At 34.2% G+C, this 25,777-nt stretch overlaps 3 protein-coding genes across 3 annotated transcripts; all 3 read right to left on the bottom strand.

Annotated features, from left to right (window-relative positions):
• Positions 1-742: 742 nt before the first annotated feature.
• Positions 743-6,067, bottom strand: LOC122607524 (DEAD-box ATP-dependent RNA helicase 35). The gene is made up of 3 exons (XM_043780513.1): positions 5,896-6,067; positions 4,255-5,156; positions 743-1,807 (listed from the first exon to the last, which is right to left on the bottom strand). Exons 1-3 carry the CDS (start codon positions 5,896-5,898, stop codon positions 943-945), a joined length of 1,770 nt encoding a protein of 589 aa, XP_043636448.1. The 5' UTR covers positions 5,899-6,067; the 3' UTR covers positions 743-942.
• Positions 6,068-9,413: 3,346 nt separating this feature from the next.
• Positions 9,414-11,686, bottom strand: LOC122607999 (phosphopantothenoylcysteine decarboxylase subunit VHS3-like). Its single transcript, XM_043781080.1, has 3 exons — positions 11,459-11,686; positions 9,955-10,013; positions 9,414-9,872 (listed from the first exon to the last, which is right to left on the bottom strand). Exons 1-3 carry the CDS (start codon positions 11,567-11,569, stop codon positions 9,557-9,559), a joined length of 486 nt encoding a protein of 161 aa, XP_043637015.1. The 5' UTR covers positions 11,570-11,686; the 3' UTR covers positions 9,414-9,556.
• Positions 11,687-13,410: 1,724 nt separating this feature from the next.
• On the bottom strand, positions 13,411-22,217 carry LOC122606640 (protein TOPLESS-like). The gene is made up of 26 exons (XM_043779478.1): positions 22,172-22,217; positions 21,829-21,952; positions 21,190-21,369; positions 21,002-21,115; positions 20,768-20,926; positions 20,491-20,668; positions 20,282-20,405; positions 19,807-19,916; positions 19,549-19,717; positions 19,240-19,349; positions 19,082-19,151; positions 18,905-18,978; positions 18,465-18,560; positions 18,287-18,382; positions 18,068-18,195; positions 17,396-17,630; positions 17,150-17,311; positions 16,945-17,043; positions 16,292-16,438; positions 16,094-16,204; positions 15,530-15,709; positions 15,301-15,429; positions 14,788-14,883; positions 14,471-14,659; positions 13,907-14,076; positions 13,411-13,831 (listed from the first exon to the last, which is right to left on the bottom strand). Exons 2-26 carry the CDS (start codon positions 21,906-21,908, stop codon positions 13,618-13,620), a joined length of 3,420 nt encoding a protein of 1,139 aa, XP_043635413.1. The 5' UTR covers positions 21,909-21,952; positions 22,172-22,217; the 3' UTR covers positions 13,411-13,617.
• Between the last annotated feature and the right edge of the window lie 3,560 nt (positions 22,218-25,777).

The following is a 25,777-nucleotide window of genomic DNA, read 5'->3' on the forward strand; positions in this document are numbered from 1 at the left end:
TCCTGAATACCAAAAGGGTATATATATTCTTGTAACCAGTAAAAGCAACTTGGAGATGCCCAAGTTCTTTATTCCCTGAACCCTAAAAAAGCATCAGTAAGTGAACAGAACAAGTTCTTCAAGATGTACCATACCTATTACCAATATCAGACCCAAATATATAAAACCCCAACAACAGACTTGTAATCCTTTTCAAGCCACACAGGACCATGCATTTGCGTCCTTGTATTGGTATGAAAAGGACTACAAATCTGTGCAAACTCCAACAAAAAAAGTGTGCAAACCCACGTTCACATATATTCCAGCATTCAAATCAAAATAACCGGCTTCCTCGAGACCTCGAGTTCTTGTACCAGCCGTCCTAGCCGTAAAACATGATAGAAAAACGAAAAACACTCAAGTTGTCATTTTGGATGTCACATCAAATTTGAAGCATATAGAGTTACTAATTCAAGCATTTGCAAAACAAAAACTTTTAGTCTCACATATTAAGAGAATATTAAGAGAATAATGACATCAATGACTTCTAAGAAACGGAAGTAATTTATTAACTAATGACATGCAATACCACCCACATCTTTTAATGCGATCATTATATAAAACCATCTGACAGATCAACATAAAGAAATATTTGACTCCATGAATCCCACGATTATCAACGGCTTGTGAGTTAGAATCGTAAATCTGAAGTTTGACATCTTGGTATTGTATTGTTTCCAGTATACGTGCAAGCTCATTCAAATACTATCAAAACATACACCTGTTAATCACTGCTTGAATCAGAACTTAAATCTCACACAGTTTACATCAGTGATCTCTTACACAAATGGAACATATACCTTATAACATTAGCATACATAAGAACACAATATTTAATCTAACAAAATTTAGCTAACAAGGTTCAAGTAACCTTCATACGAAGTTGAGAAAATTTGCATGGACCTATATTTCGCCCCTATAGCCTCCGGAACCAAAGTAATCCCTCCGAGAGCTAGCAATCTGTTGGCTTTTCTGATGCTCCAATTTTGGACAATCTTTTATCCTGTGACCAAGTCCACCACAGTATGCGCAACCCTTGACACCACTTGCATCAGTTATTGCATCCAGATCTTCCATCGGGTCATCTAGTTCAGCCAAAACAGGGGGAATCCTTTGTTTTGCTTCTTGTAACAAATGTTTTAAGTCGAGAAGAGTAGTCTCACTTTGATTCTTATTGATGAAAGTAGTTGCAATTCCTGTTTTCCCACATCTCCCTGTTCTTCCGATCCTATGCACATAATTTTCAATTTCAGCAGGCATATCATAGTTTATGACATGTTGGATATCCGGGAAATCAAGACCCTTTGAAGCAACATCAGTAGCAACTAAAACATCTTTGTTACTCGCTTTGAAAGATGAAATTGCATATTCTCTCTCCTCTTGGTCTTTTCCACCATGGATGGCAACTGCTTCGACTCCTTTAAGCAAGAGATACTCATGAATATCGTCGACATCGGCTTTGTTTTCACAAAATATTAAAACAGGTGGAGGAGTTTTTTGTAAGCATTCAAGGAGGTAAACGAGCTTTGCTTCTTGCTTCACGTATTCAACTTCTTGAATAACATCAAGATTTGCTGCTCCTGCTCGACCCACATTAACTGTGACGGGTTTGACCAAAGCACTTCGAGCAAAATTCTGGATCTTGGCAGGCATTGTGGCTGAAAACAGAAGAGTCTGCCTTTGAGCTTTAAAATGATCGAATACTTCTCTAATGTCATCTTCAAATCCTAGATCAACTAATCTATCAGCCTCATCTAAAGTCAAATACCTGCACAAAATCACATGTTAATACTAATAAACTATAGCAACTGAAGTAATAATAACATGTTAATACTAATAAACTATAGCAACTGAAGCACTAATGTCATGACCCTTGGAACTGACTGGTCACAGAAAATACAGCCAAATTCTAAAAATTGGACAAAACCAACCTATCACCCTAAACGATTACCCACTATTACAAATTACCCAGCCTGCCTTTTTGCAATGGTACGAATGGTCGAGTTGGGTTTATATATCGGTAACGGGCTATATGAATATAAATAAACTATTAATGTAAAAGTGATTGATGTAAAAGGGAGTGGTATAGACATATAGTTAAGGTTAAGGGATGTACGTTGTAAATAGTTTCATTATGGGTATTATAGGTATCTTAAGTAAATCTTTGAATTAGAGAAAAAAAAAAAGGGTATTTTGGGTTTATCAACTACTTGGTTGAAAAAATTGGAGGGAACAAATGTTTTATCTATACTTCATATAAAGCATCAACCCCTCCCCATTTTCTCAAATTACAACTTTGAACTACCCAAAATACCCCTCTTCTTTGTTCACTAATTTAAACAACTCTACCTAATATACCTATAATAACCTTGATGAAATAATTTACAACATAAACTCCTCAACCCTTAAAAAACTACACCTTTAACATCAAATATATTAACATTCACCATCATTGCCGCCGACCCCACCACCTGTCACCGTCACCGCTTCCGACACCACCGGCACCACCACCCGTCAACGCCACAGCCGCCGCTATCGCAGCCGCATTGCGCGGGCATACATCTCGTAATGTAAAAATATAGATATACATAGATATATAAGTAAAAAAGAAACGGGTTCACATTCAAAATGCATCCAAATGCTTACTACCTCCAAAACTAGTTTGTTAAAAAATTAATCAGATTAAGTATTATTTTAAAAACTTGTTTTTGCATCTAAACCTGACAGGCTTTTCTTGGTGCACTTACAGAAAAGAAAAAAAAAAGGTAACCGGCCCACCTAATCTCCCCACTAAAGATTTACCCATTTCACCAATTAACAATTCGCCCAACCTGCCAATTTTCCCAACTTAAGGTTCTACACTAATTCTAGACATTATAAAATAAGGTTATTTGATTGGGAAGTATTCCAATTTCCAACTCGTACAAAATATCTTTGTTGAGTCTAAACTAAAAAAATCTCTATTGTAGGGAACAAAACCGGTAAAACACCTATGAAGGATTTGTACGGGCTAAGGTATGATTATGAAGTTGGTCATTGCTTACTTGGCACCCATGTATACACTTGGGACCCCACTTAACCCCCAACTTATTTAATTATATGATATGTATAATAAATGTATATGTATAAGAAAAACACTTGCAGATACTCATCTCTCGCCCTCCTCCCCTTTTTCTGACTCTGGCCACCTCCACCGTCAGACCATCGCCTCACTTCGCCAGAAAAATGGAATACACCTCCAGACGCTACAAAAATAGCCTTCATCATCATCTAAGGAATAAAGGACAAGTGGACAACCATCCAACACCACCCGATGCCACCTCTGCCGCCAACGCCTACGTTGCGCCGTCGGGGGCACACCACCTAAAGGTCACCACCGCGCCGCCACAGCAGCCCAACACCACTCTTTCTTGGTTATTATCGGTTTCTAGTAAAACACACCAAAACCCATCTTCTCTTTTGCTCAAAATACTTGGTATCCTTTTGTTCCGGGTTTTTTTTCCATTTAAAGAGCAGATCTGTATTTCATATAAAAACATGCTCATGTTTTGCATTTTTTTAAATTCAATAATATGTTCAGATCCGATTGTCAAAACATTTGCCGGCGATGGTGGCTGGAAATGGCGACGGGGGTGATGAGGTTGGCTGTGAAAGCAGTGATGGAGGATCTGACATGTCAATACACCTTCATTATTGATGTTGATAATAAGATGATGTGATTACATGGCCAAATCTGTGGATGATATAACCACAGATTTCGGTACCTAAACCAGTTCGACGGTTCCATTATTGTAACCATCAGCTAGTTCATTGGCACCACCACCATAAGTGGTATAGTATGTCTTTTGGTTTGGATGATTAACAATTTAAGCAATGTTTCGTTAACCAAATTCGGCACCAAAAACAGCTAGTTCATTTTCCTTTTTGTTTGAAAAAACACAATGAATATAAATATGATTAAATGACATGAAAAATGATTAAATATGATTAAATGACATGGAATATTCACATAGGCATTAATAAAAAGGAAAATGAATTTGAAATTTAGGTAACCAGGTACTGAACACGGACCCTTTAAATATGCATTTGCCGGTTTTATTCCTTACAATAGAGTTTTTTAGTTTAGACCCAGACACCCAGTAAAGCTATTTTGGACAAGTTGGAGACCTTTTCAATCAATTAGCCCTATAAAATTAACACAATGAGAGTGCTTACCTGCAATTGTCAAGATTCATCTTCTTTTTGGCAAGCAGATCCTTCAACCTTCCAGGGGTAGCAACTACAATGTGAACACCTCTTTTGACGATATCCAGCTGTGTTCGCATATCAACACCTCCAATACAAAGTAGAGGTCTTATTTCTGGAAATCCAGATTCCCTCAAGGGTATTAAAAATTCCTCCACAACCTCATACGTCTGCCTTGCTAGCTCTCTTGATGGGCATACAATCAGCCCAAATGGACCTTCCCCTGCAGCAATTGGCATCATGATTTCCTCCTGCAGCGCCATCATAATAATTGGCAACACAAATACCAATGTCTTTCCTGACCCTGTAAATGCAATTCCAATCATATCTCTTCCTGATAGAATAACGGGTAATCCTTGAACTTGAATGGGTGTAGGTTGCACAATCCCTTTTTCTTTCAGTTTTTTTAACACAGGCTCGGGAAATCTCATATCTTTGAATTTTTTAATCGGTGGTGGGATTTCATCACCATCAACAATAATATGCCATTGTTTCCTGATACCATCACACGCTTTTTGTGACATTCTTCTTATGGGCAGAGGGGGCTTCCAACCAGTCGGCAAAGGTTCAGAGTATGTTATACCCTTTGCAAGTTCACGAACCGACATTAAAGTCTTTCTATCAGAAAGATTTTCCATCATTTCTTTTTCTTGTTGAACTGCTTGTTCAGTAGGAGTGACTTCAGGCTGTTCACGCTTAAGCTGAGTAGCTTTCACAAGCAAACTCGGCTTCAATTCCACTTGTTTTGCCTTTTCTGTTTCGTCTTCAAGAATTGAAGGTTGCCCCTGACGTTGAAAAATCTTTTGTGCAGCCATGGCCCTCCTTTTTGCAACCGGGATATATTCCTCATAATCATCATCGTTCTCCATATCCTGGAAGGAACTCTAAAGCATATAAGCAAGCAACGTAATTTTACAAAATATAATTTCAAGCTACTGTACGTTTACCATGTCATCAACTAATAATATAAACAGAGATTAAGCAACATAAAGACTCCTATTGATATCTATTTTTGCCGGCCAAATATAATAATAAAAGCTTCTAGCTACAAGCTAGAAATAAAATATACAACTGCTACTCTAGAGATTAAACAAAACTACGCATTCTAGACTCATCTCGAGGCTTTAACTGCAAGGACCACAAAATGGATGAAAAAACTCCTAATGATGATTTGACGCATTTCGTCAAACCATTACAAGTCTTGATCCCCTAAACATCCAAACAGATTCTCGGGTTTACACATAATCAATTTACTCGATATGTTTACACCAAGACTCAAAAGCTTTTAAAACCAGCAATACAACTTTCCCCATATTCCGCGAAGTCCTCTAGTTCGAGATTAACCTAACCGAGCCACACGCCTAAAGGGCTAACACCAAAGTTCCTAACAACTAATACAAACACAAAAAGTGAAACTCATTCAGGAATTTTATCAAACATTTACAAGGCAGAAAATTAAAACATCAAAACAAAATTAAAAAGAAAAAAACAAATACCCAGATTATAAGGATATAAAATATCCCCAATTTCAAGATATAAATAGATAAACCTAATAAAATTAGAAACTGAAATAAATAAAACAATATAAATATTGATAAAATAGATGCATACCATGATTATGTATGTCGATTAGCGTTTATGGAAGTCGGGTATTAATTGTAGCAGCGATTTAGCGGAAAATATGTAGTGACTATCGACTTGATTTTATGTTGTTTTAAGCAACCGAAGAAACCGACTATTAAAAGACCATCCCCATCGGATGCAAATTATTTGTTCTGTCGGAAATAAAACTCAATAATAACATGTTAAAAAGGTTTCACCAACCGACTTAGTCGGTTCACCCACTAATGTTTGAGAGGGAATATGAATAGCATATCATGCCACGTGGGAATATAAATATAAACTTGTCCACGTTAGGCTCTCCGGAACAAGGTGTCATTTTTTACTTTTTTTTGTAGTTTTGGAACGTCTGAGAATGTCCGGAACATTGTCATGAGGGGCGTTCTGGAGAGAGAAAAAGAATGGGGCGTGAAGAATGGGACGGGGTGAAAAGGAACATATTTTTGGTCAAAACGTGTTGCCGTGAATTAGTATCATGCGTGTCTTTTTTTTTCCATTGAGTTGTTATTGTGTGATTAGTCCAAATTTTAAGTGCTTTCTTAGCTGGCCTCCGTCAATATTTCAGAAGCTGTGTTTTGACCACATACTTCAAATTTGTCATTCACGTAATTGTTTTGTCCACATTTTTTAAAGACAAACTTGGCCTACAAAAAGGGCTTTCTTTTGTAAAGCCTTGCTCCAACAAAAATTGAGAGAAAGCCCCTTGATGATTAGACTGTCATGTGTCGTGGGATGTCTCTAGGATGGGCTTTAAAAGGAAGTCTTGCTCCGGATAGTTTTAAGACTACAAATTACATAAGCGCTCTAACCATATTTCAACTTGTAATCAATCCATATAGACCGACAAAAGATAAATATGCACTCAAAACAAATACATGTTCAAGCATTATCAACCAACTCCTTTGGGTGGTAGGAGTACTCATCCCTTACCCACATCTACTCAATTCATACTTCCATCAAAACCTTCCAACTCACAACTATCCAATTATTACCCAAATTCTAGGCATAACATACCCAATTCTAACCCAATTTGTTTTTCTTTTTTATTTTTATTACTACATAAATATATTAATTTAAAACATTTCATTAAAAATAAACATTACATATTAATAATAGTAAATAATAATAATAAAACAACAAATAATGAATAATAACAGTTCAGGGGTAAAAAGAAACTTTTCAAAATGGTCATGTAAAAGTCATAAATATTATGATAGTTCAGGGGCCATTATGAAAACTTTGCAACTATGATTACAGTATAGATATATCTTTTCAGCTTTTCTTCTTCTTCTTCGTGTAAGTCGTGTGCAACGAGTGGTGGTACCACATGGGGGGCAAAGGGGACAAATGTCCACCTCCAAATTTAGATTTTGTCATATATTTTTATTTATTTTTAAAAATTTCTTATAGGTTTTTAACATTTTGACCCCTTGTATATTTATATTTTACGGATTTTTAATTTCGCCCCCTTTGAAATTTCTTCCTGGTATCGCTTCTGCATACAACTTCTTACCTTTTTCCTTTTTTTTCCCTTATGAAACGGCCAAATCTATTAATATTAAAGGGGGGCTACCTTTCAAACGGTCAAAATATTGAACCCAACGATCAGCTTCACAACTCGAATTTGTACCCAATTTTCCTACCCAAAAGCTACCCGACCACCGGCAGTGGTGTACTTGATCATGGTCGGCAAACCCGAGGGCTTACCCGATAGGTACTACCTCCGCCTTTATCAACAGCGATTCATTTCAACATAAACAACCTTTTAACCAATTGGATTATTATTTGTATTTATATATATATGTATTTTCATGTTTGTTTACAATTTAACGTATATGTACTCTAGCTTAATTTATATTTTAATACCATAGATTCTTTTACTTAATTATAATATCTAATATATCTAATAAACACAAATACTTTTCAGATGATTGATTTAGTTTCATTTATAATGATAAAATTTTTTTTTTTTTTGAAATAATAGTATTGAGAATTATTTTGAATAAAAAAAATATAAAAAGTATTATTTATTTAAAAAGGATAGTTTGGTTGGGTTGTTGTTTGAAATATAATGGGTTGGATAGATAAAAAAGAAAGAAAATATTTTTTTTAACGTATAGGATGGGTTATGGATGAGGATGGTCTAAGGGAAATACATGGAATGATATTGATATGTCTTTTAATATATGTAGATATATGTAGATTGTCCGTACTTCCTAGTTAGCTCAAGTGGTTGAGTCAAGTGGTTGAGCACCTGTCTTATAAGCATGAGGTCTTGGTTCAAGACTTGGGAAGTACATAGAAAGTCTTTCTATGAAGGTTTGGCTTGGGTATACCCAGGTTTAAGTCTGAGGAGACAGGGTTTACCCCTATTGATCGCCGTGCCTTCACCTTTAAAAAAAAAGTCACCTTTAAAAAAAATCGCGACACGAAGTTCTCAAGCGAAATTCACCTTTAAAAAAAAATTTAGATTGGTCCTTGTATATTATTCAAAATAATAATAAATAACTTGAAAAAAGAAGGGTGACAATTTTTTAACGCAACACAAATAGAACATTTTTGGATCATAAATTAGATCAACATGAATAAAATGTATCTTGTCTTGTGAGAGGTGTTTTGGATGTGCTTTGTTTAAAGTATTCTCTGTCTTATCATAAAATATGTTTAGTTTTATAATAAGGTTGTGTTTGACTATAAAAGCTTGAATCAATGGGTACAAAATACAATCAACAATGTAGTTTTTTAACATAGATATATCCTTATCTTTAATCTTTGATAAAATAAAAAAATCTTTGATAAAATAAAAAGTTTTGTTAAACGAATCCTTTCAGATTATGATTAAGGTGTATAAAATAGTTGTATTATTATTATAAAATTTAAGGATGAATTTTTGATATGAAAGTTATATTTTATTTTTTTTTTATGTACGAAATTGTATTTATCAATTCCTAAAACAAATTGTCTTTTTTTTTTCTAACTTTTCAAACTTTAAAAAACTTAAATGAAAGATACCAAAGAACATGTACAGCAACATTGAAAGTTTGAAACTCGAAAGAAAGATGAAAACTACATGCCTATTAAGCAAAGGCCATTATTTTCAATGCTCCAAGAAACCCAAGCCAATTTCGCTACCAAACAGTCAAGGGCAGAAGGATACTTATTCATCCAACAGCTAAAGAAGATTGGTTTCTGCTCCAATCTTCCCGATCTCGTAAGATTTTTCTTGTCCCGGTTCACAAACAATAAAAAAGGCCAACAAAATGGTGTTACTGATATCAATGCTACTAGACAAACCAAGCATATTATTATAGAGATTATTGTCTCTAGCTTTCCAAATGTGCCACCAAATGAACAGATATAGCCTCAAGGATATGAATAGATCTTGCAGGAAGTTTCAGACTTGAACCCCAGATCAAACTGTATTCAAACCAGCACCTCTGAGCAAAAGACAGGCCCAGCAACATAACATGAATACCAAATAGATTCAACATCCATTATCGAATAAAGAATGATAGCTAAATATTTGATTTGCTTCTGCTGCTTGAGGGAGAACAAAATTAGAGATTGCAAAAACAATGTTTTGTCCTGGTTAAACCTCGAATACTAAAATGATGACAGAATACATGAGCATAATGGAAACAATATTGTTTCCCTATTTTTTCTTCTTAAAAGGCGGTTGGTTGTCTTCATCTTCGTCGTCTTCATCATCATCATCTTCGTCATCGTCATCATCATCATCGTCATTTTCATCATCGTCGTCATCATCGTCGTCATTGGCATCAGAATCACTATCGGGATCACCTTGCTCATCATCGTCTTCTCCAGATGAATATTCAGCATCATCGTCATCACTATCATCATCACCACCAGAATCTTCATCGTCGTCATCACTATCGTCATCTGTTTCACCGTTGTCTTTGCATTCAGCATCAGGGCTTGAAATGTCGTGAAGGTCACTAAATGGAAACCTGCACAAATGCAAATCCAGCTTAAGAAACTCATAAGAAGATGCAGACCACAAATGAAAAGAAGGTAAGAAATGCATCACACCTCTTCTCTGATTCAAGAAGTCTAGTTAAAGCATCAGCATTGTTGGCCAATGATCTAATCTGAAACGAGAAAGCAATATAATATAAGAAAATAACAAGTAAAAAGCTATGCTAACGCAGAACACTCGGGTTATTGTTGAAATTTACATGGCCGCTATAAGCCATCAAGTGAAAAACTATACAAGATCCAGAGAAGGCATAGCCATGAACATCATAAATTAATCTAACTAAAGAACCTTATCAAATATGATCTTAATCAAAAATGTTGCAGTTTTATACTTCTATCATCCTATCCAACGTTATCATACATTGTGTAATTGGTAAGACAACATCTGATTGTTCTCGACTTTACTTGACTAACTTTATATCAACTCTGTAAGTGAACTTGAAGTGGGCCACAAGATTTAATCAAATTCTCGCAATCAGTTAAAAGAAAAAAATCTTACCCATATCTAATTATTAATGAAAATACGCTTTGAAATTAGACAATTCTTAGTATTTTGTAAATGTTATTTCAAAAGCTAAATTCTAAGAGATCTAAAAAGTGCAATTTAGGAACTACAAGTTCCTGATTCAGTTATAATTAGAACTAAGAAAAAACACCAAACCCAAAAGGCCAAAACAGACACAAGTACCCACTTATTCACAACCTTTCGTTATTTAAGTAACTAGGTGTAGGGCTGCATACAATCCTAGCCTAGATTCAAGTATTTTCGATAAATTGACCACCCGTCATGATGCTAGCTCAAATCGAACTAGAGAATGATTCAAGAAGGGTCGAGCTCAGCTCAAAAATCTCAAATAGTTAATATAAAAACTACATTCGATAACCAAACTTATTCCAAATTATCTTTCAAAAATGTATCCAATAACGAAATGTATTTAAAAATTAAAATACATATAAAAGTGAAAACAAAACACGACTACAAATCAAAACCCTTTCAAAAGCTACAAAAACGGTAAATGCCAACAATAACATGACTTAAAACTACTAACTACATATACTTCTTTTACATACATTTATTACTTAACGCTCGATAAGAGCTAATACTCATTATCCATTTCTAGCTTGGACTTAAACTCAACCCAAACAAGCTTGAGCTTGAGTTGTTCACAAAAGCTCAACCCGTTTGCAGCCCTAAACACCTATACGGCTGTATCTAAGTAGATACCTAAATGGGACCTTCATCCCACACTCAATCCAAACCTTGCTAACAAACGCTTGATAAATAATAAATCGTCATAAGATCGTCTAGAATTCATCATAAACAAACCACCTAAGATTTTTCATTCTTTGGAAGTCAAATATCCACACTTTTGTACAATTTATCTACACTAAACTAGAACCAACAACATATCGGTTAATGGGTCAACTCAGTTAAACAACTTAAAAAGCAACATGAACTAACTTACACACCCATAAAAATAGCACTCAAAAATAATGTACAAAAAAGATTATATATAGTAGTAGTAATGATATATGTATATGTGGTGTCTATATATACCAAAAACAGAAGACAACAAATGGACTTATGGGCAAGCAGAGAAGACTGGACCATCAAACTGAAGGCTTCTGCCACCGTAGCTCCGCCGTAGCACAGCCTCTCCGTCTCCATTGCAGTGTATATGGGTTTTGGGACAGGTGGTTTGTTAGGGCTTTTGTTGGGCAAGATTCTTGATGTGTTTGACCAAGATCCAGATATTGGTCAACGAATTTAATTCGTATTGCATTTTTTTATTTTTTTTTCTTGATGTGGATAAAGTGATGCTACTTTTATATGTCACTAAACCATAGGTCGACCGACATATGTTAGGTTACATACTTCGCTTAACGTAGTCAGGTGATACTCAATAAACGGGTATTTCTTTCTTTGCTAATATCGACCGATAAGGCTGCTTTGGATCGCCTGCCTACCATGACTGCCCTTAAGGCCAAGAACTGTTTCACTGGGGATCTAACGTGTGCAATGTGCGGAGAAGGGGATGAAACTGTCAAGCATATACTCTGTGAATGCGGATTAGCAGCAAGAATCTGGCATGCCATCAGCCAGTGGTGTAGATCGAATCCTTTCTTTGTATTTGGCGTAAAAGATCTTTTGGGTTACCACGAGCAAATCGGAAGAAGCAAGGAAAAGAAACAGGCAATTAAAGGAATTGTTATGATAAGTTGTTGATGTGTATGGAAGGCAAAGAACGATATCAAATTCGACAATGTTAAAAGAAACGATTTGAAGACTATTCAAAATATAAAAGCACTAGGATTTTTATGGTATAGTACGAGATCGAAACACAAAACTATTACGTGGGAAGATTGGTGTAATTTTAACATCATGTAAATTGTTGTACATATATACCGCCGGCATTTTGCCGGGGTAAGTTCTAATAGAAATTTTACTTTTCCAAAAAAAAAAAACTAAACCATCAAGAATTTTTCTTTCCCGAAAAATTATAAATAATTAAAATAAACATATGTTAGGTTGCATGTTTGCTACTTTCCCTACGCTTAATGTAGTCAGATGATACTCAACAAACAGGTATTTCCTTCTTTGCTATTGTCGACTGACAGGTATGATAACTAAACTTTTTACTCTTTTCGACTTTCACCTCTTTGTGGCCGGAGGTTCTTATGGAAACAGTCTCTCTACCTTTTAGTAGAGGTAAGACTATCTACAGTCCACCTCCCTCGTACTCCGCTCAGGGATTAGGTCTTTGTTGTTGTTGTTGTATTAATAAAACGAATATACATTAAAGACTTAACATTCAATCAGTATGTGACATTAAGAAAATTTCACCTTTTAATATAAAGTCTTGCGCGTACCTTAGACATTGAGATATTGACAAGAGCCGTTACAAATATTCGGAGGGAAAAATATCAAAATTTATCATACCTAATGATTGAAATCAAAATCCTAAATAGAACCGGAAGTGTCTCTAACCAGTTACACATCTAGGTTGCACATCATTTGCAATATACATTAAAGACTAGAAGAGTGCTTTTGAATTTTGATCAAAAACTATTTAAAGAAAAAAAAAACTAAAACAGTAGAATAATTTGATGATCGTAAAATGGGTTGTCACCAAAAATATTTGAATGTGTATTAACCATTTACATAAAATTCATGATGAAAAATAAACTATTCCTCAACTTTGCATTCATTGACGCATATTTAGTAATTTACCTGGAATATGACATACCTCCTTTGTATTTTATAAAATTCTTTATTACCTTTGGAGTTCACAAAAACAAATCATATGACGATTGTAGAAACATTTTTATGTACCACTTTCAATTTTAGTATTTTCATGTGGCAAATCTTATACTATATATTAGTAGTAAATGGTACGACTAACATGAAAAATAAACAAACAATTCACCATTTTTATGTACCACTAGTGTATTATCTTAAACCCTTGCTAGCACCCCCGCAAAAAGAAACAACTTTGTGGATTCATAAAATGAAAAATAAACAAACATTTCACCATTAAAATTTTGAAAACCCCTAAAAATAATTTCACAATGTACCTTACAAACACACACCAAGTTAGATCTACGAGTCCCTCATGTCAATAAACACCAACCAACATCATCCCTAAATTTTTGAAGCTTCCCTCCCCAGCAAAAAACAAGTGTTTAAAAAAACTCGTGTTGTGGGACCCAAAGAGATCACCTCTGCCCTTGTTCTGATCCAGAACCTCGGGCAGGTGAAGTGGCAGCTACATTACTTGTTGACCCGTTGTCAGCCGGTGGTGGGACCCCCCATTTGCCTTCTGATTCAAGTGGCTCGAAAACATGAACCACACCATCCGAAAGGCCTAGTGCAAACTGATTTGGTTCTTGTGGGTGAGCCGCAATCACCATTGGGTGTACATTTAGATTGCTGCATGAAACAAAAAAGGTATGAAAATGGTGGTTAAGGAGGTCAAAGTATTGAACTTCTTTGGAGGGTATGTACCTGAGAACACTAGGAGAAAGATAAACAGAAGGATTAATGCGGCATCGTAGACGGAGGTGAGAAGCGGTGAAGACGCACACTGTTGCATCCAAGAAACATGCATACACAAGTTGACTATCGCATGAAAATGTGGCGTGTGATATCGGGGCAGAAGATTCACGTTGAACCCACTGAAGAAACAACAATTTGATCAGGAACATATAATGTCACAGACAAGACACAAACATAAGATGATATATAAGATTTGGACATGTTTTGGGTCAACCCAACCCGTACTACAATTATGACCCATTAACCAACCAACCCCCCCCCCCCCCCCCTCTTACCACATTGTCAAATGGGTTAAACAGATCAAAACACCCAAAGTGATTTCAATTGCTTACAACCTCTTATATCAGATTAACAAAAAAGATTAATAGCTTTAACAATCATGTTTAAGATATTGATTACTTAACAAGATAAAAGAAATGCTTGCAGGCCAATTCGTCCTGGACTGTTTAATAAGTTACCCAACCCTGTATAATGCCACCTCTAACAAAGTATGATGGCGATCTGAAGCCTCACCTGTTTAACACATTCTAGTTTTGTTGTTTCGTATATAGCAAGCTGTGTCTCGTGGACGACAAGAAAGTGGATCTGATCCTGATGAAACTGGACCCGTGTGTCAGATTGTGCAGCTGCTGTCCTCCCTGGGGGGAGTTGCAAGTATTTTGCCTTTTGCTTTTCCCATCCATCAGAATTCCATACACAAATCTAAAAAGTAAAAACAAGAATACCAAATATACAGAAGAAATTTAATAGATATTGTCATAAATACTCGCCTAGATATTAAGAAAAGACTATAAAAAAGAAGCAATTGTGATGTTCTTGATCTTACTAACCTGGGAATCTGCACCAGATGAGACAAGCACATTGAGCACATGAGAAAAAGCAAGACCCGTGATTCTTTTCGAGTGGCCTTTAAGTTTACTTTTGACCTATGTTAAATAAATGATAAATCAAAACAGAAGAAAACTTTTTTAACATAAGGCATATAGATTTATCAGAAATAGATGAGATGGTAGTACAATGGGTTCATATCTAGGTATATAACTTTTGGTACCGCCGAAGCGCAATCAATGTGACCCAGAGAACTTCTTTGTCCCATGTTTTTAGTTTTACAAAAACAATCAGTTTCTCATACGGTTGCAAAACTAATCATATTTAAATCATAGTGTATTAGGGGGATTTATGAACTACAAATATACTTTCGGGCAACTTCCAACACGTTCGACCCATTAACCATTTCAATTTAAGCTGATGTTTTGCTTTATAAACACAACCCGAACCAACCATTCATAAGTGAATGGCCGAACTTGCCACCTCTAATTAATCAGACTTGCAAAAATATCTACCTCATCCACACGGACGTTATAGATCTGGATTGTGTTGTCATCCATACCAATAGCAATAATGTTATTATCTTGAGGATGGAAAGCAAGAAATGTTGCTGCTGGTGGCGGGGCCATGAACGTTGTCATTGTCTGCAATAGATCAATACTAGAAATAAGTCGGGTTGATCTCAGTTTATCCTTCATGCCATTTCGGAAAACCGAAAGGATGAAAAAACAAATACATCATTACCTTGAATGTCATCATGTTGAAGAGAGAAATCTTCCCTCCTGACGCTGACATCACATAAGAGTCATTTTTGGACAAAGCAAAGCAGGACACAGATTCTTCAGGATTCATGTCAGCCACATCATTGGTCATCAAAATCCCGCTTGAAGGTTGCCATAACTGAGGAGAAACAGCAGCTGTTGCCTGCAAAAAGGATCAAGAATTAAGAAAGACTTCTACTACTAGCCTCATCTCATATGGCGCTTGGATTTGCATTATGTATGTAAATTTATGATATTCAATAACCAGCATCAAGGAATCACTAATAACCAGGTGCTTGGGTGTCTAGCAAATCTAATAATTTGAGGAATTTATACATAATGGCCATAAAGATTATTGTTAATATAAGGAGACGTTTAGTCAGAAGTAAAATTTACTCAGACTAGTTTTGAAGAGGGGCAAATAGGTGTATCTTGGTTTAGTCTCAGATAAAGTAGCTATATAACTCATAATCCAAAGCACTAATAACCAGATAATCAATTAGGAAAAGGATATCCAAACAAGAAGAAGAATAACCATCAGTCTCACCTTTCCGCTTGAGTTACGCTCATTACGCTGCCATTTCCATAATAAATGAATAGCGTTTGAGGCTAATGCCAAAATGGCACTTCCAGAATTTGTATATATCAACCTTGATATCTGAAAACATAAAAAGGTAAGCAATAAGGGAGCTTATATCTTTTCTATAAATACTACTAATTTACTGAGAACGTTGTCATTACGTACCTTTGTTACTCTCATGTTTTCAGGGAGTTTCAATGACCGACACTGAGAAGATTCACTTATTTCCATAAGCTTCCAAATCTTCGATTTGTCATTTGATTCTTCATTGATTCTTGGTTTCACATCTGCCAAGTTTCTGGTATCTCCATTCTAGCATAACGATATATACAATTTTCAAATCAATCAGATTTCACATATAGAAAGAAAAAAAGGCCAAGTTAGGCAAAGAATCAAATCTTCAGGTCGAAATGGGCCACCTTTTCCTGATCAAACTAAGTAATTTTTTCCTGGTCAAAAAGGGTCAGGTCAACACGCAAAAATTCTTTGTTAATATCTAGATTTTTTACATATATTATGCGTTGGATATGATTACATATAACATTAGTACTTTATTAATCTAATATTTTCCAAGAAAGCAATTTTGAAGGTTTATGCATCTGAATGCCTTCGGATGACTTATGATCACCTTGACACATGTGATTCATTTTCTGTATCCTTCATAGTAATTATTTATCCTTAGTTCTTAGCCTGTTTGACCCATTAGAGAAACATAACCCAATAAACCTTCTCGTATGTAATTGGCCATAACTGATACATTTATAGATTTACGTTAAAGAATCATGTAAATATCACTTAAGTTCTATTCAAAAACTTACCGCTCCAGAAATCGAGCCAACAGATCCAACCCGCTCTGCTAACCCAGCACTAGTAGCAGCGGCAGCAGCCGCAGCCGATAATGTATTATTTATTGTGGGCTGCAAAACATAATAACAAAATAAACGAATATCAGAAATTCAGAAGGTAATTCGTGATGCAAAAATCGAGTGATATCAATTGTTTTAGTAGATCTTAAGCAGCAACCTTTGCAGCTTCGGGTGTTCTTGAAGCAGCATCATAAGAAAGGTTCTCAAAAGTTCGAAGCAATCGAAGGCCATCAGAATTTGCCAAGATTTTGATTCCATTTTCATTTGAAGAAACGGCCAATAGTGCGCCATCCTTGTTAAATCGAATTCGTGGGCTTGCCTTCATTTGATATTCATCAACATATTAGATTTGACTAAATGAGATATCGCACAGTTTTCTATACTTTGAGAAAAATGGTATTACCGGAAGACCTCCATCAGCATCAACACTCATCAAAAGTTGGGTATTATCCATATCCCAGTATTTAATGGCAAAATCGTCACCAGCTGCCAAAAATCTGTTTTTGGTTGTATCAAACTGCACAACACCTAGAGATCGTTTACGAAAACCAAGATAGGTCCGTTTCACAGCTCCTTCGCTTTCATTCCATTCTACAATATGTGATTCCCCGTCTTTACTCGTCCCACAGGAAAAGAGTCTGGATTTTAATAGAAAAAAAAGAACAAAAGTTACAACCTGGAGGGATAAACAGGACATATAACCTCAACATAGTTATCGAACAGTGGAGGCGGAAATTTCGACCATATGTCCATATTACGAATAAATGGGTCAAATAGAGCTGTGTATACCGTAGTGTCTCTAAGTGGGTCAAGATTAAGTAAAAAATTGACATAAAAGGTAACAAGGTTAAAGTGGTGAAAAATCATCCAAACAGTACTTTCAGTGTTGAAAGCCTAGCCTCCAACAGTCCCACATAATTAATCCAAAAAATGTCAAAAAAAAAAAAAATGTTTCAAGTCACACCGACCCAGCCTGTTTCGGCTTATACCAGAAACTAACCATTCTAACCCAAAAATGTCATGACCCATAACCCGACCAACCCATTTGTCCGCCTCTGGTATAAATGTAACAAACCTCGTCCCATCAGCACTGTACGCCATTGTGGTGCACCACCGACCAGGAGCCTCGTAATCAACCCGAGATCCCATGTTATCATATAACCACGCTTTTATCTTCCCATCAAGAGCTGTTGAAAATATGAACTGGAAAAAAAATGAAGAAGAAAAGTTCAATGGCCTGCCTGTATGACCGATTTCACAAAACCAGCAACAACTGGAAACAAGAACAAGTTACCTGAATGTTTTCTTTATAGTGAGGACATACAGAGTAAACAGGAGCATCATGACCTTCAAAAGTGTACTGTCGTGAACCTGTAGCAGCATCCCAGACCTATAAACAACACAATCTTGATTAACAAAGTTAACAAATAGAGTGTATAAGTCACGATAAACAATTGTTATGTCAAACAAACCTTGATGGTCTTATCATCCCCACACGTTATCACGCAAAGCTGTTTATTGGGATGAGAGAATGCAAGATCGTTTACTCCACCAACATGGGCATCAATCTGTAAGGAAAGAAACTATCGGTCATCATTTTATGCAAAAGAAATACTGATGGTGGCAGGATGCCAGGATGGGTGGATTTGCGTAACTGGTCAAAATGTTTTCAACCTGAAAAACTGAAATAGACCATCTTTCAGTACTAGTTGGTTGGGTCGGGTAGACCACAAAAACTTATGTCAGATTTTAAAATAACGTATATGAAGACCAAAAAAAACAATAGAAGTACAAGAGTTATCAAATTTGTGAATTAAAACGATTTAAAAGCTTGTATACATTGAAGTAGATTTAGAGCAACTTTCAAGTCATTCCCCTTCTATGCATTAAATGTTTAAGATCAAACACGAACCTCTAGATGTTGTCTAATATCGTCACTCCCATGGTACGAATATATTTGTACAATGTGTCTTGAATATGCAACTCCTGATCATATGAAAAGTGAAATCAGATGGTTTGTAATCTACTAGATATGCTCACATTAATTCCTATGACAAGAGATCAACATACTGAATTAGAAGGGGCTTACCAAATAAGGAACCATCTGGACTCCAGATTACACGGTTCACAGAGACACCAGGGTCTTTTACAAGAGCAGCCTAAATTCCTCAAAACAAACAGATTTATTAAATAAGGTCAAAACTATAAAATGATACAAGAACAGAATGGTGGCCAAATGATTAGAACCTGCATAGGCATTGAGCATGCACTGATATCCCAAACTTTGAAATTTCTAAGAACCAACTTTTCTCGGGATCCAACTTCCCACAATCCTATGTCACCCACATTTGTTCCAACTGATACAATAATATCAATGTACACAAAAGTCAATACCCAATTTGAAGACACCAAAAACAACTGATTATTTTGGTGGTCTGGTAACAATTTTATTAAGTCTAGATACCATATTTCTAGATGCCATATTATAACTGAAGTGAAAGAATATTACTATGTACTGCAATATGGCCATTGACCAAATCAAAAACACATGACTACCTAAGAGTAATGTCTGTTGAATAGGATGAAAATCCATGCTCATAGGCGATGAACCCTGGTTTAGAGTCCTTGCAACAGTCTTTGGTAAATCATCGGGTGCATGGAAAGCTGGAGTATGACTACTATGCCCGGGAAATGAAACGGGCAACACATTAATTGGCAGACTTACCTATGAAGGAAGGATAAAATAGCCAGAAAAATCAGTAACATATGTTTGTATAAGCTTAGGTAGAGATGACAGTTTTCAGTTTAATTCACCTCCTCATTCATGCCCATGTTTCTTGTTCTTTTACTCATGTGATCGGAATCCCCAGATGGAAAATCTAAACTAGGATTTGAGGAAGGAGTCCTTGGGTGCTTCAAAGCAGCTGTAAATTTCAAAACGGCAGGCGTTATTGCGTTAATGGGGTCAATAAACAGATAGTATAAAGCATCCTCCTGGTAGGTGTTTTATATATGTTTTGAAAGTAATTATATGTAATTCAATAATTGCCGATTATCATTTGAAATAACACAGTTTGATAATAGCTGCAAGCCAGTAACTTGAATTATTTTAAATGGATAGACTACTAGTACTTCTACGCCCTTATTCAGCCATTATATTAACTATGAAGTCTTGTCAAACACACATTGCCATCAAAAATGATTATTACAACTCCAAACACTACATCTCCTATAACAAGTTTTAATGAAGTAAATCAATCATATTTATTATCATATAATAGCAAGAGACCTGGCATAGATGGACCGCCGAGACCAATTGCACTACCCGATACACTTGGATGAGATACTTGCGGAGGATTAGACATCCAGCCAGCAAGCGGGGTTGGAACCGGACCTGGTGTAGGTTGAAAGGGCTGCAAATTTAATATATACCAATTGGGTCATAATTTCCAAAATATAAAGTCCAAGAAGAATCAGTATTAAGAGGAAAAAACAAACCCCGTGTGCACCCAAAGGAGGAAAGCCGCCAGCTTTAGGTAATGGTCCAAGCAATGGATTATTTGCGGGTGATGGAGCACGTGCACCGTTGGGTTGTCCACACGAATGATCCACAAACAACGTTTTGATGTCAGGATTTGGTCTTGGGTTTTTACAAAGTTGATGCTGCCAATTCAAGCTTGCAACAAAAAAACAAAGCAACTTCAGTACTAGATACATGAACAAACACATTCCATATTCATTATCGTCTCAAATTTGAAATGCTTATATGACATACCTTTGATTGATTAATGTCCGTAACCTCGAGTTTTTAAGGTTAGGAAACTGTAGCTTGTCACGAAACAAGGGATTTGCTTCAATAAGCTTCTTGAGCTCAACCAACATGATAGCCCGAGCTGATTTCGTATCTCCATATTTTGACAATTGCTCATTTTCCCTACAACAATAAAAGAAACCAATGATCAAACCATTCCAAACAACTTATTTTTCAAAAAAATCAAAATCTTAGTACCTAAAATTCTCCAATGTCAATAGCTGAGTTATCTCCTTGAAGAGCTCTTCATTAAATGAAGCAAAAACTTTAAGATCCTTTACAAGAATCTCCACAGCCTTGGAACGATCATGCCTAAAAAAGAAACCGGATACAATAAAGAATCATACTATACCTTTCTTTCCAAATTAAATTGAACAAAAACTTACTTATCCAATGCTTCAAGATACTTCTGCTTTCTGATTTCAAAAAATATCTTCATTGAATACCGATTATCATCGACTTTTGTAAAGCCCGAAAGGTACTTCTCAACATCATCCCAATTCCCATTTTGTACCTCATCCTCAAAGTACTTCATGTTAAAGAAAAACCCTGATTCTTGTTCCAACCTATGATAAATTCAACAAAACACATGCACGCACACTCAAGTCAAATCAGTCAAAATCACTAATTATCTAAATATGACAACCTTAGTTTCCCTTTGTAAAGTACTTAACCAACATGCATAATATCTAACTATTTAGAGTCAAACTACTTCCTTATGTATAATAATTACTTTTCTAACAGTAAAACAATTAAATTCAACATTATAAAAATGCAAATATCAAGTTATCACTTTCAAAAACTACATCCAAACACCCATATGACTATAGATGGTAAAATTTTGTACATAGAAGTAACCGGTTCCTTCAAATAATTATTACTGTCGGTACAACATTTTACTATGTGTTAACCATAAGTCCATAACCAAGCAAAATACAGATAAATTTATATAATAGATATATTAATATTAAGAATACTTACAAAACAAAGATGTAAAACAAAAAAAATAGAAAAAAAAAACTTACTTGTGAACAGTTTCTTTAAATTTTTCCTCATCAAGAAACTGTAAGATTAAGAACACAAGTTCTCTACTAAGAGAGGACATTTGCAGCCAAATTCAAAATCTTGAAAATTAGGGTTCTTTCAGATCTGTAAAAAAAAAACACTTGAAAAGTAAGAAAAAAGAAACAGGGTCGGCTACAGAAAAATTTACCCAAACTTAACAATTATATATATATATATTTATTATTTATTTATTTAATATTAGTTGGACCATGTTCACAAAAAGAAAACATTTATTGACACAAACTTCAAGATTCAGAAACAAATAAAGTTAAAGTAAAATAAAATAAAACATATTTTTGATACCCAAAAACTAGATCTTTAAAACAACTTCATCTTCAATCTAACCCACCTGCAAAAAAAGAATTCAAAACCCATTTATTAAAAAAAATGCAAAATTTTATTTTTTTTAAAAACATATACTCGTATAAAGTTAGCAACTTTAAAGTGAATTACATCATACCCATGTAGATTTTATAATAAAAAATAATTACTTGTACAATTTTTATTGAAAAAAACGGATAGATGAGTGAAAAGTAGGCAACTTTAAAGTAATACGTGTATATATAAACCCATTTACCAAAAACGAAACCTTTGAAACAACTTGATCTTCAATCTAACAAAACTGCAAAACCCATGTAGTATTTCTTAAAAAGTTTCAAACTTGCAAATATATTTATTAAAAAAAAAAGTGAAAAAATAATTAAACAAATGAGTGAAAAGTAAGCAACTTTAATCAAAAGTAAAATACTTTAAACCCATTAACCAAGTTTTATTACTTTAAACAGCTAAGATTTTCAATCTAAAAATATAACCCATGTAATATTAGTAAAAAGGTTTCAAACTTTCACAATTTTTTTACAAATATGAGCTTAAAAAAATGACAAATTAATTTAAGATAGCAACTTTATAGCAAAATAATTGAGACCCATTCACCAAAACACAGATCTTTAGTTAAAATGTTTGGAAATTTTACATTTTTTTAACAAAAAGATGAGAAAAATAAAACAATAACTTTAAAGCAAAAAACTTTAAGAAAATGAGTTGAAAGAAATTTAACCTTAAAACAAGATTGACGTTAGAACTTAGACAAAGTCTTTTTATGTATATTTATACAGATATAGATAGAAGATAGATATATATATATACACACGCTTGTATATATATGTGTGTGTTTGTGTGTGTGGTTTTTTTTCTCTTTCATGATTTCTTTCTCAACCCTAAACGTGCAAAAAACAAATTAAATTAAATTTTGATTTAAAAAAAAGGTTTAAAAAATGGCACATTATTGTAGGGGTGGGAATTTTTTAGAGATGGGAAACAAAAGTGGGTGATAAGTAAGTGTGCTTATCAACTTTATATTTGATAACTTGTCTTTCTTATGATAATGGAAATAAAAGTAGTCTGGGTATGAAGCCGGGCAGTTTTGTCTTTTGAGTATTTGTATTTTGTAATTTGGCTTGGAATCTCCACCTTACAAAGATAAGTTGGATTAGGAAGAATATTATCTGGATTATTATGGATTAAAATTTGGTTTATGTTTTTGGATTATGTTTCTTTGGATTGTTGTTTAAAGATGAATTCATATGAATTATCATGAACTATCATATGACTTGTATGATGTATAATTTTTTAATGTTCTATTTGATAATTTTTAAGTGTTTTATAATTATATATCGGTTTTGATAACGTCTAAAAAAAGTGTAGTGAGAGATCATATGATAATATGGGAACCATTACTTGTTAGGAATCTTGTATATTGAGAAAGGATTTAGTATTTATGAGTGAAAAAAATTTTTATATTTTTACTATTGTATGAATGTAACTTATATTTGGTGCATTGTAGAAATAAACTTTCAAAAATTGTTCAAATAATGTAAAATTGTATACGTGGCAAAAGATATGAGCTGCCAAGTGTAAGTTTCTGATTTGTGCATATAAAAATGTTACGTAATTTGAACAGTTTTACAAAGTTTCTTCCTACAAAGCACCAAATGTAAGTTTCATTCATACAAGAAAAAATGTGTAAAAGTTCCTTACGTTTTCAGATACTAAACCCATTGAGAAATGGTTTTGACATCTATAGCCATTTTTATAATAAGGAAATGAATTTGGAAATTATAGAACGATTATATTTGATAAGATTAAGATGTAAGAAATAATATGAAAAAGAACCTAACAAAACTTTTCAAAATTGAAAACGGGTCAGTCGACCTGGTTTACGAATCTATTCTAATAATGATAATTGAGAAACTCATAAAACTCCAATAACAATGTGAATTATGTAATAGTTGGAATAGTGGTGCTAGTGATAATGTTGAAATGACTAGATTATTTTACTTGCAATGTGATTATCGTGGTTGTATGAAGTATTTCATTTCATTATTTTAGGTGATGCATGTGAATGACCCGTTTGGTCGTCTACCAGTCATATTTTCAGTTTGTTGTAAAATGAATAAAACTAAAGATTTTTTATATGAATATAATGTGTGTACTTTTGTGGATTGATGGTTTGAAATTGGTCATGTTTTTGAAACGGTACAAGTGTTCCAGATCAAATGATAGTGAAATAGTGAGGTAAGTGTATAATATAAAACTGGATTTTATTGATAATTAAAATATAATATTTACCAATTGATATCCATAGAGGCTCAATCTATTTTGTATCCAGCTGTAGATGATGTCCCAGTCGAAAAGTCAACCTAAAACTTAAATTGGCACAATATCATTTAGTATAATAGTTTTCAATCAATCCCTATAGGGATGAAAAGAGAGCATCTAAACAGAGTCCTCTTACTTACTCAATTGTGGGGGTCTCTCGGGTGTCTGAGGGCCAATATACCCCAAAGTGTTCTCGAACTGCATGCATACATCCGTAAGTAACTTAGTGCAAATGAAAACAAGGGGATGATTGCCCTCATGGGGTGAGGTGCCGGAGTAACCTTGTCTGATAAGGATATTTATTTGGATACCCGGCTAAAGGGGTTTGGTAGAAAGAAAGGGATAGAGCTCTGAAATAGTAGGAAGATAGTTTGTGCCAGATCAATCAATTCCCTCGGTAACGCCTAAGATGGGCGGAAGGAAGTTTCTTTTGGTGGTATCGTATATAAAGATTACGACTTCATTTAAGAAACTTGTATTTCTCATTCACTCTCTTCCTCTTTTACTTAGGTTGTAAGATATATATTTTCTTATTTTAATCTATCTTTGTAAAATATCAATGTTAAATTAAATATTCACCTTATCAATTTCACACATATTTTTGATATTTACTTTTTTATTTAATTTATATTTCCTCTCCTCACTTTTATATCTTTTTTTTCTCTTTTATTATTATTATTTTTTAATCTACTTTATGTTCCTTTCAGATTTTACATTCATAATAAGTGTATAATATCATTAAGAATCCTTTTAGTTTTACTCTAAAATTTATGGGTAAATAATACAATCAACTTTTATAGAGTGTTAAATCCTAATATCTTTTATTAAATTTATTTGGTCTTGTATACAATTTGATTTATCATTTGATAAAGTTACGCTCAAATTACGTAATTAGTAATTAATTTTATTTACGATGTCGTTGTCCATCGGACAAATATAATCTAGTATATCTATATAAATACTCCACACAAAAATATAATGAAAATATATTTTTTTTAGTAACTATATTTAAGGATAAAAATAAAGAATGTTAGGCTTACGAATTAATAAATTACTAATAAATATTTAAAAATTCATGTGAAATATTGACTAATTACATGTAGAGTTTATCTCTCATTTTAAATTATCTTTATTCATTTTATTGGTGACACATTAATTTGTACTAATTTGTTTATAATTTGTATAGTATTTCTCAATCTTAAAATCAAAAAAAAATAATAATAAAAAAAAATTCTTACTTTATATCAAAGA

The sequence above is a fragment of the Erigeron canadensis genome, chromosome 7, assembly GCF_010389155.1.
Source record: "Erigeron canadensis isolate Cc75 chromosome 7, C_canadensis_v1, whole genome shotgun sequence".
NCBI lineage: Eukaryota > Viridiplantae > Streptophyta > Magnoliopsida > Asterales > Asteraceae > Erigeron > Erigeron canadensis.